Source organism: Helobdella robusta, assembly GCF_000326865.2.
Source record: "Helobdella robusta unplaced genomic scaffold HELROscaffold_12, whole genome shotgun sequence".
Classification (NCBI taxonomy): Eukaryota; Metazoa; Annelida; class Clitellata; order Rhynchobdellida; family Glossiphoniidae; genus Helobdella; species Helobdella robusta.
Window position 1 is genome coordinate 2,009,117 of NW_008703664.1, and position 19,678 is coordinate 2,028,794.

Here is a 19,678-nt window from a genome sequence, read left to right on the forward strand (position 1 = left end):
GCAAAAATACTTCATCTTATTGTTGTTTCGCTATGGTTGTTGCTGTTATTTTTCGTTGCAATAATCTAAAGTGAAGTTTACATATCATAACTTTCAACGGCTCTCGAGTTAATGTTTCTTCAATAGTTATTAGCAACTTTTATTGTCATTTTTTTATTTTCAATTTGAAAAAATACCATTCTCTGTCAATAAAAATTGAATCTTTTTTTTTCATTTAAATAATTTATTTGTACATCAATACAAAAAGGAAACTGAAAAAGAAACACATCTTAATTAAATCAGTCCCAAAATATTCAAAATCAATTCATCCACACACATTTTTTTGCACACTATTAAAACAAACCCATAAAGCTAAAAGCTACAACGAAAGAATGAACAGGTAAATATAAAATGAAATGTAAAAACAGAAATCTGGATGTTGCCCTGTAGTAAACACAACACTGAACAGAGTGGAGAGTTAAAATTTTTGATACTCATATACTCACTTGTCTTGTCGCAAACCAATTTTGGGAAATGTCGGTTAAGCTTTGTTTTTGCAAAGATAAACGGTGTTTTATGTATAAAACGGACCAAAAATTGACGTAATAAACAAAAAAAGTCGCTTGCCTAATTTTAGAAATTTTGGTTGTTTTTGGCCACCCAAATTTAAACAACTTCAAAACTTTGGCTCCTCGTCAAAGTTGTCTAGGTTCGCCACTGTATGTATACATGCACATATAGATGTATGTGATTTACTTTGGCCCATCTAAGACTGTGATTTTTTATTGGTGGAATGTTTTCACATCACAATAAGTTATGAAAATAATTTTGATAATTTTTGAAGAGATAGATTAAACGAAATAATTAATTATCACAAGCGGACAATCAAACAGTGCAAAGAAAAATTGTAAAATTAGCAACATTTTAAAAAGAAAAAAAATAAATGCAATTAATTTGTAAAAGATTAGAAAGATAATAATGAAAATGTTTTAGACGAAGATGATGATGACGAGGAAAACATTAAAAGTATTAAAAAACTAACAAACATATTAAGGAAGATGACGATGGTGAAGGAGATGATAACGACGATGATGAACAGCCGGTGATGATGATGATCGCGTTTCAACATGAGTGTGAGTACAGCATTACAAGCACTGCTTGATACAGTGTGAATTTGTTTATCATATAAACAAATATGAAGAAAATATTAAATCTGATCTTTGGATCGTCTGCTCACTAGACAAACAAAACACCACACAAAAACAGATTCTAAGATGTTTTACAATGTATGTTTGTGTTTTAATAATAATAAAATTTGACTTTTTCAGTTGTTTGTTTTATGTTTAAATTTGTAAACGTTTTTCTATTGTTTTATTCCCTATTTTTCATTATTTATTGCATATGTAATAAACCTATTTCATGGAGCTTTAGTAAAGTAAAATATCACGAAATGACGTAGCAATCATGTAGTAAAAAAACTATAACAGATCAGTTATTCAGGGTTGTTGGGATCATATATTATTTATCATTCCCAGCATCACGTCAATGTTAAGTCGTCACATCGTATTATCAGTGCATCACCATTTTATCATTTTCATAATCTTGCTACATCATCATATCGTAAGGACAGAATCATTTAATCAGTTAATCATCTTCACGATCCACAACGTAATCATGATCTTACCGCAACAATATCATTTTCATCGTCATCATCATCATCCTCATCATCATCGTTGTCATCATCATCATCCTCGTCTTCATCATCATCAAAATGATGACCCCACTAGGATATCGTCATAGCAACGTCATCGTAAAATTATTGCACGGTCCTATCAAATTAATTATTATCATTTTAAACCACTTTCTTAAAAATATTTTTGGTTGCAACAAAATTCAACTAATAAAAACACCACAGAAAAATGATCACAAAAAACAGTTCATCTCTTTTACAACATGAAAGATTGTTCTCCAGCTTTTCAAACGTACGATTAAATACCTGATGAATTCATAAATGTAGGAACGTGTGATGAATCATACAATTTTAATTATACATGGGTGCAAACACAATCAAACTGGAATACACAAACATACATACATGTATGCAAGCAACAAAAAGACAGCGTAGCGTAAAAGATAAATAAGAAGATATAGCGGAGAAACACGAATTGACTGCTAGTCCAATTTTTTTCTCATTATCGGAGTAACTCAGCTGAATAGATGGATGAATGGATGGCTGGTTTGTATGAAGCAAAATAAAATTTTACATTATGAAGACGAGACATTGATGTTATTTCTTAGAACGGAAATAGTCGATGGATTGTATAAGGTTGTTGCATCGGTTGCATCTGTTTATGACTGTGATGATGATGGAATGGCGAGATTAAGATGATCTTCAGTATTACGACAGGTCTGTAAAAAATGTAATATCCAGACAACAAATCACAGATTTTAAAACACACATTGACGCGAAGTTAAAGTTTTTAGGATTTTCACAAGAAAGTTCATTAAAAACTAATCTAATAAAGTGTGAAAAATTATTAGCAAAATTATTGAATACAATTATAAGCCTATTACATTATTTTGAATCTCATTTAATTAAAAGTTTCGGCATACCCAAGCATGAAATACTGTTTAAATATTATTATTATTACATTGACTGAATTATATTAATTAATATTCATTATTTAATATTTTAGTTTTTAATATTCATTATTTAATATTTATAATTTTTATATAATTAAATTAAATATACTCATTTTTTTCATGTGCAGTGTTGTACATTAGCATTCACAAGACTTAGTGTCATTTTACTAGATGAGATTGCCTTTACAAGTTTGACAGCAAAAAGCCCTTTTTTCAAGTGAATGTTTGGTGAAAATTATTTTCAGTTGTAGGATTTGTTTAGACGCTCCTCTGCACCTGAGCTTCAGCTTCATGTTGTTAACGAGAGGAAACATGATGGTGTTAGTTCACAATGTCAACCTTCTTATTAATTTAATTGTCTTTGTTGCTGTTTTTATCTCTTGCATGTTGTACTAATCTCTGCATTTTGAGTTGGTTTTTTTAAAAGAATAAAAAAAGTTTCACAATTTCATTTTCATCATCATCATTATCGTCATCATCGTCATCATCATCGTCGTCGTCATCTTCGTCGTCATCATCATTCAGTGCTTTCTTCAGTCGGTTCATTTTTTCACGTTTCGACTTTTTTAATATTTCAGTGAAAGACAGCAAGTTTTTTGTTCTTAAAGTAATGAAAAACAAGGAGTAATTATTGTTTGAGTATGAAGCATTTAAAGGTGATTGCGGTTCTAATCTTATGCATCCGTTTGCAGAGTAGCAGATTAAGTTCTTAACATTATTCGCACTCGAGTCTTGCAGATTTAAAAAATAGAAGATAATGTTGCTTTTACAAATTTGTAAACGATTGCACTTACAATACAGTATGTTTGTGTAAACATTTTGAAGTATTGAATGAATGTCATTCTGAATTTCATTTGCTGCCTCCGTTGATGAATATTAATTTTTACGCAGCATACGGCCTAGTCTACTTTTGATATAATTTAAATGGAGCCATTATTTCGCAGACAAGAGAAAGTTTTGCAAATTTGTTTTTTAAAGATTTTTCATTTTCGTTCAGTTTACATCAAAAACACTTAAGGATTCAAATTTTTGATAAATTTAATGAATAAAAATTTTTTTTTTATTATTTCGGAAATTAATTTTTTTTTTAAATCCTATTTGATTTGTACCAAAAAAATGAGCATTGCAACTACCTGTTTACTGTGTCATGTTTTACTATCGTGTTCCACTTTCAGACAACAATTTGCCCACAACCATAAATTAAAAAACAACACATCAAAAGTATGAACGTATGAAAGTATGTAAAGCCAGTGTACAACCGCCAACAAACATACAAACAACACTTAAAAACATCCACGCATGCAAACACGAAACATGACGTAACTCTCAACTTGAACGTCTTTGCAGACATCGGCTGAACGGTTTCCACCCGCACCACCCACACCACCAAGCCCACCACAGCATGATGACCACATCTTCTATGAACGGCAGCTCCCACCACCACCACCACAGCGGCAGCAGCGGGGGAAAGTTGATGAGCATGGATAAGAAACGAACGTACATAAAGAAGCCACTGAACGCTTTCATGCTCTTCATGAAGGAGATGAGGCAGAAGGTCATTGAGGAATGCACGCTGAAGGAGTCTGCAGCCATCAACCAGATTCTCGGCAGGAAGGTTCGTTTCTAGTTGTTGCTGGTGTGTTGTTGGCATGTTGTTGTTGATGTCGTTGTTGTTGGTGCTGTTGTTGACGTTGTTGTTGATGTTGTAGTTGTTGATGATGTTGTTGTTGTTGTTTTTGATATGCTGCTGTTGATATATTGTTGTTGTTGATATGTTGTTGTTGATGATGATGATGATGATTTTGTTGTTGTTTTTGTTTTTGATATGCTGGTGCTGATATGTTGTTGTTGTTGATATGTTGTTGTTGTAGGCATGTTGTTGGAATGTTGTTGTTGTTGATATATTGATGATTTTGTTGTTGTTGTTGTTGTTGTAAAAACAAATTTTTTTTGTTGATTCAGGCTGTGAGGATGTTTCGTTGCATATTTTGCTATTTAAAATCAGACTTATTAACAAATAAACTTATTAAATAAATACATTAGTTTTACATAAAAATTTCTAATCAAATCAGTTTCTAAAAGCCAAAAGTAGTACTTTTAAAATTGATAATTATCGCAAGCACAAGTAAATATTACAAATAATATAAAATTCATTCATGGCAAAAGCTTCGTGTTAATTAATTTTTACGAATCTGAGCAATTAAATTAGGGTATCTGCGGTATAATATAAATGCATTTTGAAAACCAAACATAATTTATTCAATTATATCGTTTGCCATTGACAAAACGCTAACAACAACAAAACAACATTAACAGCAGCAACATCAACAAAACAACAACAGCGACAACAACCACAACATCATCAACAACAACCACAACAACTACTATTACACAAATTCAACACAAAACCACATAACAACAGCCATACAACTACACAAATTCAACAACTACAACAGCTACTACTGCACAAATTCATCAACTACAAAACCACAGCCGCGCAACAACTACACTGCAAAAACACCGACACGACAACGACAATCGTGTCTATGTTTTACGTCAAATTTAAATTAACAACATAACGATGAAGGCTGTTTTTGTTGTGATGATGGTAATGATGATGGTCCTCTTGGTAATGATGATGACGTTTCTTTCGATAATGATGATGACAATGTTATTGTTGTTGATGATGACAAAATGCTTCTGCGGATAATGATTATTTTGGGTGACGTCACTGATGATGATAGTGAGGATGATGATGAAACTGATGATAAGAATGATGATGATGTTAATAAGGACGACGATGATGATGATCTTGTTAATGATAATGATGATGACGATGACGGTGAATGATGATGATGATGATGATGATGTTGTTAATGATAATGATAATGACGGTGGTGGTGGTGATGATGATGTTAATGATGATGATAGCGTTGATGTAATTGTTTTTTACGACGACAATGAGGACGATGTTGTAATTGTAGTTGTGAAGATGATGCTGGTGTTGCCGGTAACAATGATTGATTTATAATGATGATAATTTTTAAAATGAAGTTATTAATAACGATTATGTTAATGACGATTATGTCAATGATGATTATGTCAATGATGATTATGTTAATGATGATTATGTTAATGATGATTATGTTAATGATGATTATGAAAATGAACACGCGCAAACACATAAACACGCGCGTAGATAATAATGATGACGACGATGACGATAATGATGATTTGAGAATGATGATAATGAAATGGATGAAAAAATATAATGAAGAAGAAGATGATGGTGATAACTTGAGGATATGAAATGAGATGAATCTGATGGCGAGGTGAGTTATGTTTGCTACGTGATGTTCAAAAATTTCCTGCAAGACATACAACTACCCCTTAAGATGGCTGACATAACATCAGATGTCATCGCTAAGTTACCAAGACAACCAACATTGTCTTAATTGATCATAAGTCATCAAGATATTTTTTCTTTTTCTTTTTCAATCTAGTTTTTGAAATTTGATGCCGCTGAGTTTGTTGTGAAGTCTTGCTGTTTTGCTGCTATCAATGTCGTTGTTATCAATGTTGCTGTTACCAATGTTGTTGTTGGTGTATCTTTTATGTTAATGTGTTTGTTACAATTGCTGTCTTTTAGTTATCTTATTAAGAGCGTGTTTTAGTGAACTGTAGTTTGGTCGGTTGGCTACTTGACAAATTGATCTCTGATTGAACTTTAATTTAACAGCTGTGGGTTTTACAGTTGAAGAAAATTATGTTGAAAGTTATCTTTAACAACTATCATCTCATTTCATTTTTTTCTGTTTTTAAAAACATCAACTGCAGATGTTATTATCCTAATGTTTTGATGTTTTGAAAAGTTTTGTCAAAAGTTGTCCTGAAACTAATTAGTCACTTTTTTGGAATTGCAAAGACGATATAAAAATAATGGATGTGATGATGACAATTATGAGAGTGATTACGAAGGAGAAGAAGAAGAGAATGATGATGATGAGAACGATGGTAGTGATAACAAGAATGATGATGACGACGATGCACAAGTTGTGAGCGTGCGTACATTGATAATGATGGATGAATTGAATTCGTGTCGGAGCATCCTTGTAATTAAACTGTTGCAATCGCTGAGTGATCGCTGGGGCCGGATGATGCTGGCTGGCAGACTTCACGTTTGAAATGTCGATAATTGGTTTGTGTTTGAATATCTCATTCAATCGTCGTACACCTGTGCTCGTGCGGGCGCGCGCAAGTTTTTTTTTTTTTTTTTTTTAGAATTTGAGTCTTTGCTAGTGATTGACACCGTAATGGTTGTTTTTACCTCCGCTTATATCACCATTACTACCACATCATCGTTTCATCATTGTCACTCTCTTTGACCAGATCACAGTCACATATTACACTCCTCCGCCTTTTTTTTGTCTTTTCTATTCTTTTCATCATGTTCTTGTCGTCATCGTCATCATCGTCATCACAGTCGTCATCGTCATTTTAACACCAGCACCCTCTAATTATATGTCTTCTTAAATTTTAAGTTCGGTTTAATCCATTTTTATTTTTCCTAATCCTCACTGCTACACCACCACTATCACTATTACTTCTATTTCTAAAGACTATGTTGCTGTAATCGTCATCAGCGTTATTTTCGTCAGTCCTATAATAATAATAATAATAATTATTATTATAATTATTATTAATTATTATTATTATTATGTGATTATTATCGCCATTTTATTAATATTCATCAAATCATTACTGATCAATTTGACACATCAGAAATGGAAAAAAAATGAATTGGCATGGAATGTCAAAATTACTTGTAGGAAATTAACTGTGAGAGTTTCCATCTTAAATAAATTTTTGAATGTTTGAAATGTTTTGTGGAATAAGGTTTTGTTTTTTAATCGGCACAGTTTTAAATGTTAAAACATTGGTGAACGCCGCAAGAAGTATTCTGCTAATTCAAATTGTTTCTTCACGATTGAAGTTCACCTAACTGAACGAATGAGCAAAAGGCATCTCATGTCTTCATCACGTTTTGTTGTTGTTGTTTAAAGTGTTCGTTTAATTCTGATGATGTTTTTGCTAGAGCAGATGTTGAAAAAAATTACGATTTTTCGTGGTTGTAAAGTTTACGAATTATTAGACAATATTGAAAGTTTATGTTGTAACAGCTGTTTAAATTGAATGGATGCTAGTTTTTGTAATTTAATTTATGTAAGTTTTAAACGCACAGTAATATGTACACCCAAACAAACATACAGACTACAGTATGCACATATAAAGGTACATACAACAGTCAGAGTCATCAACATATTAGCACAAACATACGTGTCTACATTATATGTAGGCATTTAACCTACATGCCTACATACAAACATACATCATACGTAAAGCCAACATACACAATTAAAACGGTTCAGTAAAATTTTGAAACAATTTTCTTCCATTGAATAACATACTAGCTAGAAAATTTCAACTGGATGAATATAAATAGCTCAAACGTTATAGTGTATCAAAACAAAAGCGAATATACGTGCACACAGTTTTATCAAATCAAATTCTCCAAAACTGAAACAAAATTGCAATATTTTCAGAATAGACGACATGTAAACAAGAAGTTAAACACGAAAAATAAACAAACATTGACACAGAGACATTGAAAGAAAGCAAGATGTAAAAGTACATTTTGATCGTCTTACCGTGTTCAATTTTCTTCTCCTTCCTGCGTTTTATCATCATTAGTGCTTCTTGCGAGATCAAAGAGACTCGTCTCGTGTGCTTTTGCTGCTTCCATGTGCAGTGTGCAGTGCACACAATGTGCTTGCCTGCTTGCCTCTCTATCTGTCTATCTGTCTGTTTGTCTGTCTGCCTACCTGCTGCTTGTTCGATTGTTTTTGTTTTTTTCGTCAATGGTTGTTCAGATGTTTTCATGCCTCTTTTAACTTTTTCTATCTCCCAATTATTTTTGAAAAAGATGATTTTTTTTTTTAATTATTTTTTTTTAATATATGACTTTTAGTTGTTCAAATTTTGATAAAATTTTTTTATTTGAGGAGAATCTTAATTTGATAATTTATTTAATCATTCGCTTCAGTGTGATTCTATCACATTAAGTAATCTTAAGTTGACGTTTGAAACTTGGCAAATAGAATGAATTAACAAACAATGAATAACAATAACACCAGAATAACAATAGAGTAACAACAACAAAAACTTTAACAAAAACACATCCACATCATTGGAGGATATAAACATCCATTTTAAAAACCAACTTTAAAATTTTTGATTATAACAATTCCAACTGTATAAACAACAACAACAAAAATTAGCATTAATAACGTCAACCTAAACTTAGGTTGATATTTAGCAAAATTATGGCACATAGAACGTTCATATTGACCTTCATTGAAATGATGATGCAGTTGGAAGATGTTAATGAAACTTGATGTTGCAATTAAAATAAAAACGAGATATTAAATATGTTAATAAAATGAAGGTGATGATGATAGGTAATTTTTATAAAGTTGCTGACAATTGTGCCAAACGAGCAGTAAACACTCTACATCAAACAATCATACCTCTTTTACATAATGATATCTAAAACTTTCTCGAAGAAGAATTTCACGCTGCAAATAAAACACGTTTATAAAAAATACTTCAAAACATCAAAACATTTTGCAAAAACCAAAAGATGTTTTCATGTAGGACAGCATGAAATATTGCCACACGCACACATCTCTGACTTTTATCATCATCATTGGAATTACAGCTCACAGGGGTCCATGTAATTGTATCAGCATATACACAAAAATACGTACGAATGTGTTAGTCTAAAAATTCATACTTACGCACAACTACGTACATATGCTAAAAATGGTAATTACATAAAAATATGTATGTGTACTCTACACTAGACGTACACTTACATGTACACATAAAAATGTGCACGTACATTGTACAGTGCTGCCTAAATGTAATTGTATTGCTGTCTACGTTGACAGTTATCGGTTTAATAATGCTCTCTGTTCGTTTGATGATATTTTAAGAGGCTTTTCTGATATTTTTGTTTTTGTGGTCGCTCGCGATTTTGCTTTTCTCTGCTTTTCCATTGAAACCGATTTTTGCTTTTTATCGACAAACATATTATTATTTTTATCATATGTTTTTTCGTTTTCAATATTTTATTTAAGCAATGTTTTGTAAACAAATGTTGTCATTTTACACCGTCAGACGATATTACATAGCGATTAAATTTTTTAAATAGCAAACTACTTAGTAAAAACTTTTTAAAGAAATTGAATCAAATTTTTACATCTCTGTATGCTCGAATGATGTTTTTGATTTATTTTCATGTATAATGAAACAAATAAGTATTAATATTAATTCAACAATATCATTAGCTCTAAACATTACAATTCATTGAACAGAATAACCTTTTGTGGCATGATATCATCAAATCGAACACCATAGAAACCTCAAATAGTCAAATAATTTGTTACGCAACAGCCGAACAGCATCTTGCAACACTTTAAAAATGTTGAAATTGTGAGCCACAAAGAACCAAGCAAACAGAGCAAGATAACTAGAGGCCCGGTAACGCAGCAATCATCCGCACGCACCGACAGATAACGATGTGTTAAGCACATTTCTAATTATCTTTTTTTAACGTATGAATAGGAAAAGCGCGGAAAAAATGATGGATAGAAAAATTAATAAAGGAATGAAAAAATATTTTTTTATTATTATTTACTTTTTTCTCCTAAATAATTGAAATATTTCAATACTATAAAACTCAGACAGCTGCGAATTGATGAATGTGGCAAGCTTAAAAATCTTCGTATAAAGTATAGCGTTATTTTGCATTGATACTTTTCAGCAATTTTATTTTGCGGTTGGAAGCCTGAATTTTTTGTAATAAATAAATTAATGCGAAAGCTCTTCATCATTTTCAGTGCCACCATCGCTTTCATAATCATCACCATCACCATCTATTGGAGCAGCATCACCATGAATGGCAGCAGGGTAATACATCACACATGTTCCTGGAAGATCACAATGATGAACGCCATTGTTTTTAACTTATTTATGAACGAGCGAACGAATGCTGATTACATTAACACGGGCATCGGAAAAAATGGATTCGACTCATTAAACAACTGACCATCAGCCCATACATAATGCAGGCAAGCACAAGCATCATAATTATCTCCATCCATGCACTATTTATTCTCAAATGTTTTTCATGCAAAGCCTACTCCACGTACATTTCTTTATGTAGCCATCATTCTCTTGCTGAATTATGTTTAACGTTTCTGTCATTAATTTAAGTAACAAACACGAACAGAGTTAACATTACATTCTATACAATGATAAAATGTTTAATGTAAGCAGGATATATTTTTTTATTGCATTCAGTGTAAACGCAAATTTTTCCCCAAATGTCTAAAATTCATTCACCGGCTTGCATTGCAGACACATGTCAAAACACAAACAAAGAGACACGTTTCAGAAATACACAAAACGAAATCGAAACACGCACATACTGGCGTTTAATATAAATCCGCCAATATGCTTACATGCAATAAAATTTTTATATCCCGAGAAATTGTCACTGAAACTAAATAAATATTGCGTGCGCGCGTGTGTGTGTGCGTGTGTGTATGCGTGCGTGCATGTGAGCGCGCCTAAATCGCTTGTTCGTATTTGATACAATTCAGTCAATAAATAGCTCGTTATCTGTAGCTGGATGGCAGGCAGTATCCTCTAGCATACATCTTCCATTGTTTTCATCCCTTCCATTGTTCGCTCCTTCTTCTTCTTCTTCTTCTTCTTCTTCTTCTTCTTCTTATTATTATTATTATTATTATTATTATTTTTGATTTATTCTATATTCTTTGTATTCTTTGTTCTGTTATATTTTCCGATAATTTAGTTCCTTGGAATATTTCTGATCGATTGTTGAATACTTTTATTATTGACAGTATTGTTTTGTTAACCAAACGATTGTCATCGTTAATGTCATCATCATCATCATCATCGTCGCACTGTCATCACCATCATCAACATCATCGTCATCCTGGCACAGTCATCATCACCAACATCATCAGCAATGTTATCATCCTTGCCCTATCATCTTTTTCTGCCCACAATACTAAAAATGGAGCATTTGAATACATTTACATTTGATCAATATTAATTGATAAACATTGTAAAAAATAAAACAATGGTGAAATGAATCGCTCCCAATATAAAAGAACAAGATGAATAGAGTGGGTGGAGTAATTAGTGATTGAATTGTTGAGACTTGAATGCATCTTCTCTCTTCCTCTCTCTCTCTTCCTCTCTCTCCTCTTTCTATCATCAGCAGCATCATCTACCTGTTCTTCTTTGTTCGTGATGCAGTTTAAATGACATGCAATGATAACCTACATTTTTTCTGCTGTGTCTCAAACTGCTTGTGGTCATGTGTATGTGTTTATGCCTATGTCTGTGTGTGTGTGGTGTGTGTGTTGAGTGTGTGTGTGGTGTGTGTGTGTAGTGTGTGGTGTGTGTGTGTTGAGTGTGTCGATTCTTTGAAAATTCATTTGCTCGAAAGTTCATGTTTATGTTTAGGATAGTATTTACGAAGGCACAAACATGACAAACATATCTGCAATAATAAATATATATATATATATATATATATATATATATATATATACAAACATATATATGACTCACATGTCGATTGCTTGAATTTATAAACCAAACCAAAAAATATGTTTGTGTACAGATTATTCATACGCACCACACCATCTAACATTGTTGTATGTTCGTGTGTGCATGTCTGTGTTTGTCCATGTATCGTTCAGTGTGGCTGTGTATCGCTCAGTGTGGCTGTGTGATCAAATGTTCAAGTGGTTGTATGTTAGTTTATGTGAATGTGTATGTGAATGTATTAATGTTTGTGTGAGAGTTAGTGTACGTGGTTGGTTACTTTAATATGTCTATAGGGGATTGAATTTGTTGATGTTTATTATAACATGTGATGTTTAGGAAATGTTGTTTGTGGCGATTGTTCTTTGTATAATAGTAAGAGATGATATTAGCGTTGATGCGTCCGTGAGTTTGCGTGAGTCTCTCTGAAAATATATATCAGCATGTATGTGACAATTTGCTCGTGGAGATGGTCCTATGTGTTTGCCTGTCAGTTTATTTCTATAGTTAATACCAGTAGACAGGTATTTCTATCATTGTAATTGTAATTGTTAAGCGATGATATGACATTTGTTAGACTAGATATTTATGCAGAATTTCATGACTGTGTGTTATTGAATGTTATTATTAAAGTATGCACGTATGTGAGGATGTGCGTACGTGCATGTATTATACGTGTTTTTATGAGAAGTGGAATGTTTCTGCTGCGTCTGATGCGTCGGTGCGGAGTCCTGCTTTTCTTATCAGATTCCTTGCTCTATAACTTCTCTTCTGACCAATTCTGAAAAATATATTTTTATGATTGTTCACGTCATGTTTAATCTTTTGCTGGTTCATATTGTTGTCGTTACATGAAAAACATCGTTGGCAAGTGTATTCAGTTGTGTTCGGGTTGTATTTTAATTTATTTTACATTTTTACACGCATGTTAAATAATACCAGTATGATGAAAAAATGTCAATTCAGTTTTTGTTAAGCTTCTGAAAGGTCAACGTGTTGTGAAACGAGAATTCTCTGATCATCAGCCGCTCATAAACTTCAGCAAGTTTAAACTTTTTAACTTGAGAAAATTTAAACTTTGCGTTTCTGATTGGCAATGTAATTTGAACATAAGAAAACTAAATACACAGATGAAAATCAATGAATTTTTTTTATGAAATCAATAACTAAATAAAAGTGTGTGATAATCTCCAAACAATACTTCAGTTGCATCAACATTTAAAGTCGTTTAAATTAAATAGGGCAGTAACAAACATAATTCACACGCAAAAATGTTTCTGCAATTGCATGCAAATATAAATCGTTCTTACATTTTTTTTAGTTATTTTTGTTGTAAAACATTTGAAAATACAAAAACTAACGACAAACAATGCATGGCCATCCGAACAAAGCGTATAAACAATACGTAGACGAAAATAAATATTATGGCATATTGAGGTTGTATTAAACAATCACTATATATATATATATATATAAATTCTTTCACGAAGACATAATGCACACACATAAAAAATCACACTGTCACGTACAAACACATACGCGCACGCACACACACACACAAACACGCACACGCACAAACCCATCTACACACACACACAGACACACACAGACACACACACAAGCTCACATATTTACACGACCCAATGTCGTTATTTGCCTGACGTGACGAACATCAAAGAACTACTTTGGATGCTTTTAAATTTGTCTGTCTCCGTCTCATTATAACTCGCAAGCACTTATTATTATAATAGAAACAACAATATCCACAATGACAACAATATCCGTAATAACAACAATATCTACAATAAAAACAATATCCACAATAAAAACAATATCCACAATAACAACAATATCCACAATAACAACAGTATCCACAATAACAACAATATCCACAATAACAACAATATCCACATTAACAACAATATCCACAATAACAACAATATCCACAATAACAACAGTATCCACAATAACAACAATATCCACAATAACAACAATATCCACATTAACAACAATATCCACAATAACAACAATATCCACAATAACAACAATATCCACAATAACAACAATATCCACATTAACAACAATATCCACAATAACAACAAAATCCACAATGACAACAATATCCACAATGACAACAATAACCACAATAACAACCAACAATATCCACAATAACAACAATATACATATTAATAATGTTAGTAAAATTACTTCTAATACTATAAATTAGAATAAAATTTATAAAAAATTGATATGTTAAATAAATAATAAAAGGAAAGGATGTATTAAAAATAACTATTGTGATGTTAACAATGACAAATATTAATAACATTGTGCAAAAATGGTGACAAAAGTTAATAACAATAGTAATAATAATGGAAATATATTTTATTTTCCTGAAACATACATCAAATAAGGTGAAAAAGATAGAATGAAGAGAGTCTAAAGAGAGTCTAAATAATTATAAAATAAAGTGTTAAAACGATAGTAATTGAAATGTACTATCCTCCCATGCTCAGTATCATTGATAAATACATTGGTGTAATAAAACATATTTAAAATGTATCATGGTGTGCTGTTTCTATCACGGTAGAATTTGTTTGACGAGCTGATTTTATAAGTTTTTTATCAAAAGATAGAGTCCACAAAATGTTAAAGAGTGATAAGTTAAAATTTTTATAAAAACCGATTGGCGATGTTTCAAAAAAAAATAAGAATAATAGAACACTTCATAAAATCATTATTTAAATATGACTGCAAATTTCCATATTTTGGCGTTTGAATTGTCTGGATGATGACATGTTTGTTATGATGATGACATGTTTGTTATGATGATAACATGTTTGTTTTGCCGCATGCCGTCAATTCTACAGATTCTATTTGGTTGCCGTGCGGAATGGCAATGTCTGGATGTAGCAGCGTGTTGAACAGATGAGACATTGGTCGAACGTTTGCTACCACCAAATCAGCAAATATGCAAGACTCGGCTGGAGCGTGAAGCTTTTGTTCGTTAATGATCAGGGCTAGAAGCTTATTGTGTCTATCTGTGTTTCTCGTCAAGGCCGATGTTAAACTGCAGTTTGACATAACATGTTGATTCGTCTGACGAATTGTGCATAACGGACACAATATTGAGGCAGTTTTGTCCCACTTACAATTTGAATTTGTTGAACAAAATATATTCTTGTAAATTTGTGTAGTTCCCATGCTATGTTATCCGTTATCTTTGACCAAAGCCTAACTTGTGCTGATGTAATGACTTTAACGAGTGTTTTCAGCACCACTCCCGCAGACTGCAATTTAACAATGTGGTTGTAACAGGATTTCAAACACGCTTCATCAAGGAAAATGAGAGACTGCTTTAACGAAATTGTGTCAGCCAGCAAATTGTCAGGTTTGTTGAAAGACGAAGTTGTTTCGCAAAATAAACATTTGAATTTCGCGTTGGTGCTATTTCTAAAATAACTTCTCATTTTCAATCTTGTTTTTTCAGCAACATTTTTCAGTAGTGTAATGTTATTGCCACCAAACTTTGCTGGTAGCGAGAGGATCTGGGACACACAGCCGCTAATCAGCTTGGCCAACCACTCTCTGACCTTCTCCACTATCAAATTGTTTAAGTTGGACGAAATTCATGTAATAAAAAAATTTTAGCAACCGAGTTTATATTGTAGTTGAGTGGGGATGAATCTTTCTAAAATCTGAAGTTTTTGCTGCGGCGTGATGCCAAGAGACGAAGCGGTTTCCATCAAACTGGCCAGTTTTTAAACGATCGCCTTTTTGGTTTTTTGTCGTTTATTTCAAAACCGTATGATTTGCCCAGGTAAACAAAACTACCTTCAATTTTTACATCAAAAATCACATCATCATCGATCGTCAGTCTTGGAGCAAACCGTTCGCATGCTCCATCTTTCTTCCTCGTGCCAAATGCGTTACATTTGTCTAGAGAGACATCCGCATGTTCGACCACTTGCACCATGCATCATTCAGATCCATTAACTTCTCGGCACTTTCTGTACTGTGAGCTATTAATGTCAATAATAATAAAAACAATAGATATTAATAAAAATAATACTAATAAATAACAATAATAATGATAACAACAATAATAATTATAATAACGACAATGATAATTTTATTTTATTATAAAAATTATTACCAATAAATAACAAACATTGTTACGCTGTTGCAGTGGCACGCGCTGGAGCGATCGGAGCAGGCGAAGTACTACGAGATGGCGAAGAAGGAGAAGGAACTGCATATGCAACTACACCCCGGCTGGTCTGCCAGGGACAACTACGCTACACACACGAAGAAGAAGAAATTAAAACGGGAGAACCAGGACGGCATTCTCTCCGATCCAGGATCTGACAACGGTGAGTTGTTGTTATTGCTGCGGCTGTTGCTGTGGTTGTTGTTGTTGTTGTTCTGGTCGAGTTTTATCGTGTTCTATTTAGTTCATCGATGATCAGCTTCGCCATCTTTGCTGCTTCCAGAAGTCACTCAGGAAGTTTGCTCAACATCTTCTTCATGTTGTTTCTGAGGCTCATGCTCATCAATATCATAAAGAGGAAACTTTTTTACTCACTCCATAAAATGAGTTCTCATTTAGTTTATGACCTGTTGGATTTTGAAAATGTTGAAATGTTGACGGCGGGCCCAATATTTGTGGAAATGTGACATTGGACTGATGAACTTCACGTACCATTTTAGTTCTCTCCACATGTTGTCATTCTGTTATAAATCTGTTTATAAATTGAGCCAACCGAAGTACCGCCTGAACATTTAAACTGCTGAAATGTTCAATTGTTATCTCTTATTTTTTCAAGTTGTATACATTCAAACAAATTTCTTTCAATTTAAATGGAAATTTGATATATACTCAGGTTCTCAGACGCATAAAAAACTTCGGTTGAATTACACGACAAATGAAGCTTGTTCCCCAAATCAGTAAATTATTTCCACTTTTTCTATTAAGAATAAATTAATAATAAATAAACTTTTTGATGGAAGTTTAAACATTTTAATTGAAACAATTTTTTTGCATCTAAAGTGAATCATTGACAAGACCACAAAATGTATTGAACATCACAAACAACCACAAAAATCCGATGGTTATATGAAGTGATAGGTAAGTTGATTGGTTGGCTGGTTGAATGGTTGAGTGGCTGGCTGGTTGATTGGTAGGTTAATTTGTTGTTTGAACGGTTGATTGGTTGAATCATTGTTTAATCAATTGCGGCTTGATTGACCGACTGATCGCATTATTGATTAAGTCTAGATGACCAGTTTTAGGTTCTTTTAAAAGTTGATTGGCTGGTTGGTTAGTTGGTTAAATGGTTGAGTGGTCGATTGAACGATTGATTAGTTAAATGTTTTATTAGCTGGTTAGGTGGTTGGTTAGTTAGTTGGCTGTTTAGTTGAATGGTCGATCGTGCCATTGGTGGTTGCTTGTAATGTTTTGTTAGATGGTATTGAACGATGGTTAGCTAAAATTTAAGGTATTTGATGGTGGTTTATGTTATTTTCAATTTTTCTAACTCAGTAAATATATGTATATATGATATAGTTTATTAATTTTGTTGTAATTGTTCCAGCTTATTGATATTTGAAAAATAGAAAATATCAACCAAGTTTATTTATAAATACCTAGAAACCATAGAAGCAAAAATCTTTGATAGATGTAACTTTAAATAAGGAAGTCATTTCCTGTGATTTGTCATAAGCTAAATGCCATGCATAATTCCATCGTTAGCATTGAGAGCATTGATTTACGATTGCTATATCACAAATTTATTATTAAAAAGAAGTAATTGTCGCTAGTTGGAAACGGTTTATTGTTCATTTATCTTCAACGATCTTTTGACTTGTTCGATTTGTTTGCTCACTTCAATGATCATATAAGTAATATTTATATGAAAAATGAGTAAAAATATGGGTGACATAAAGAAAAAGCAAATAATAGTTACATTGAGGAAAGCAGCAAAATGCTTCAGCAAATGAAGACCACATGGGCTGACCACTGACCAATGACTTAATGACTCAAAACTCCGTTACTGGGAAAGTGAATTAAATTTGACTGTGTGATTGATCGATTTCAATATGAAAAATGCGGAATCAAAGTTCAGTTTTCGTGCATGTCTGTCAATTTTTGTTTGAAGTTAAAATTAATAACTATATTTTTATTGGTTTATTGAAAATTTTGAATTTGTTAAAATTTTATTGAGGCTGAACTTTACGATGTTATTATGGTTTATATATCACGTAATGAAACCTGACTGACAACCTAGCAGTAGGTTTTTTAATAATGATAAAATCAAAATCAGCTATACCATAAAGTTCGTGATTTTTAAGCATTTTTGATTATCAAAGTAATTTAGGTTTAAGTTAATAAAAGTATAAAAACCATTTTCTATTCCTCCACCTATCACACAGATGCCAACCAACCAGCAAGAGATGAGACGGGACGAATTGTGGATGAGAAGGTAACCAGAGATGCAACGATGTTCGTGAAATTAAAATGATGATGAGACCAAAAAACATTCACCACACCACATCTTTAACATGTGTCTGTCATACTTCTTTGTTCTACACCTTCAAGTTTATTTCGTTATTGAAATATACGTTATATGTATATATATATATATGTACGTTATATATATATATATATATATATCTGTAAGATTGTCAATTATGAAAGCACACGCTCGCAATATTGTAAAAACATAAAAGTTAAAAAATTAAAATGTATTTGTTTTGTATATATAATACAATATACATACATATATATATATATATATATATATATATAAATTATAATTAAATTAATAAAATTCTTTTAGTGTTATAATGTTATAATATATTTCTAGTACAATATAATGCTGATGATAATTTTTGGCAAAACTCTGAATAGTGTTAATAAGAGATATTGAGCTGAGGAAAATTGTAAGTTTTCCATTTTTTTATCGAGTAATATCAAAATCAAAAAATGGTGATTTGTGGAACCAAACAAAGAGAAGAAGTGAATGTTGGACATGGAGCTTATACAAACAATGTTTAACATGTTATCGTCCGCCAGCTGATTCCGGGAAGTTTTCATTCATTGAGTTGCAACAAATGATTTCCAGTTATAGGTGAAATTAATTGAAAAATTATAGAGGTGAAACAAAATCATGAAATAATTTAAAGTAAGCCAGATTATATATATATATATATATATATATATATATATATATATGTTTTTACAATATTCTATAAATTCTACCGAATGTTTGGCGTTAATATGTTTGTAGTTCGTTTTTTCGATTTTTCTCACTAAAGTTTTTTGGTGAACGTTTAGTTTATTAAAATTCAA

The 19,678-nt window shown here is 32.1% G+C and overlaps 1 protein-coding gene across 1 annotated transcript; it reads left to right on the plus strand.

The window, feature by feature from the left end:
• Positions 1–4,105: 4,105 nt before the first annotated feature.
• On the plus strand, positions 4,106–16,624 carry HELRODRAFT_135970 (hypothetical protein; the record flags this gene model as incomplete). The annotated part of the gene is made up of 2 exons (XM_009013589.1): positions 4,106–4,237; positions 16,517–16,624. Coding segments are annotated over 2 exons (240 nt in total), but the record flags the coding sequence as incomplete, so codon positions are not given.
• Between the last annotated feature and the right edge of the window lie 3,054 nt (positions 16,625–19,678).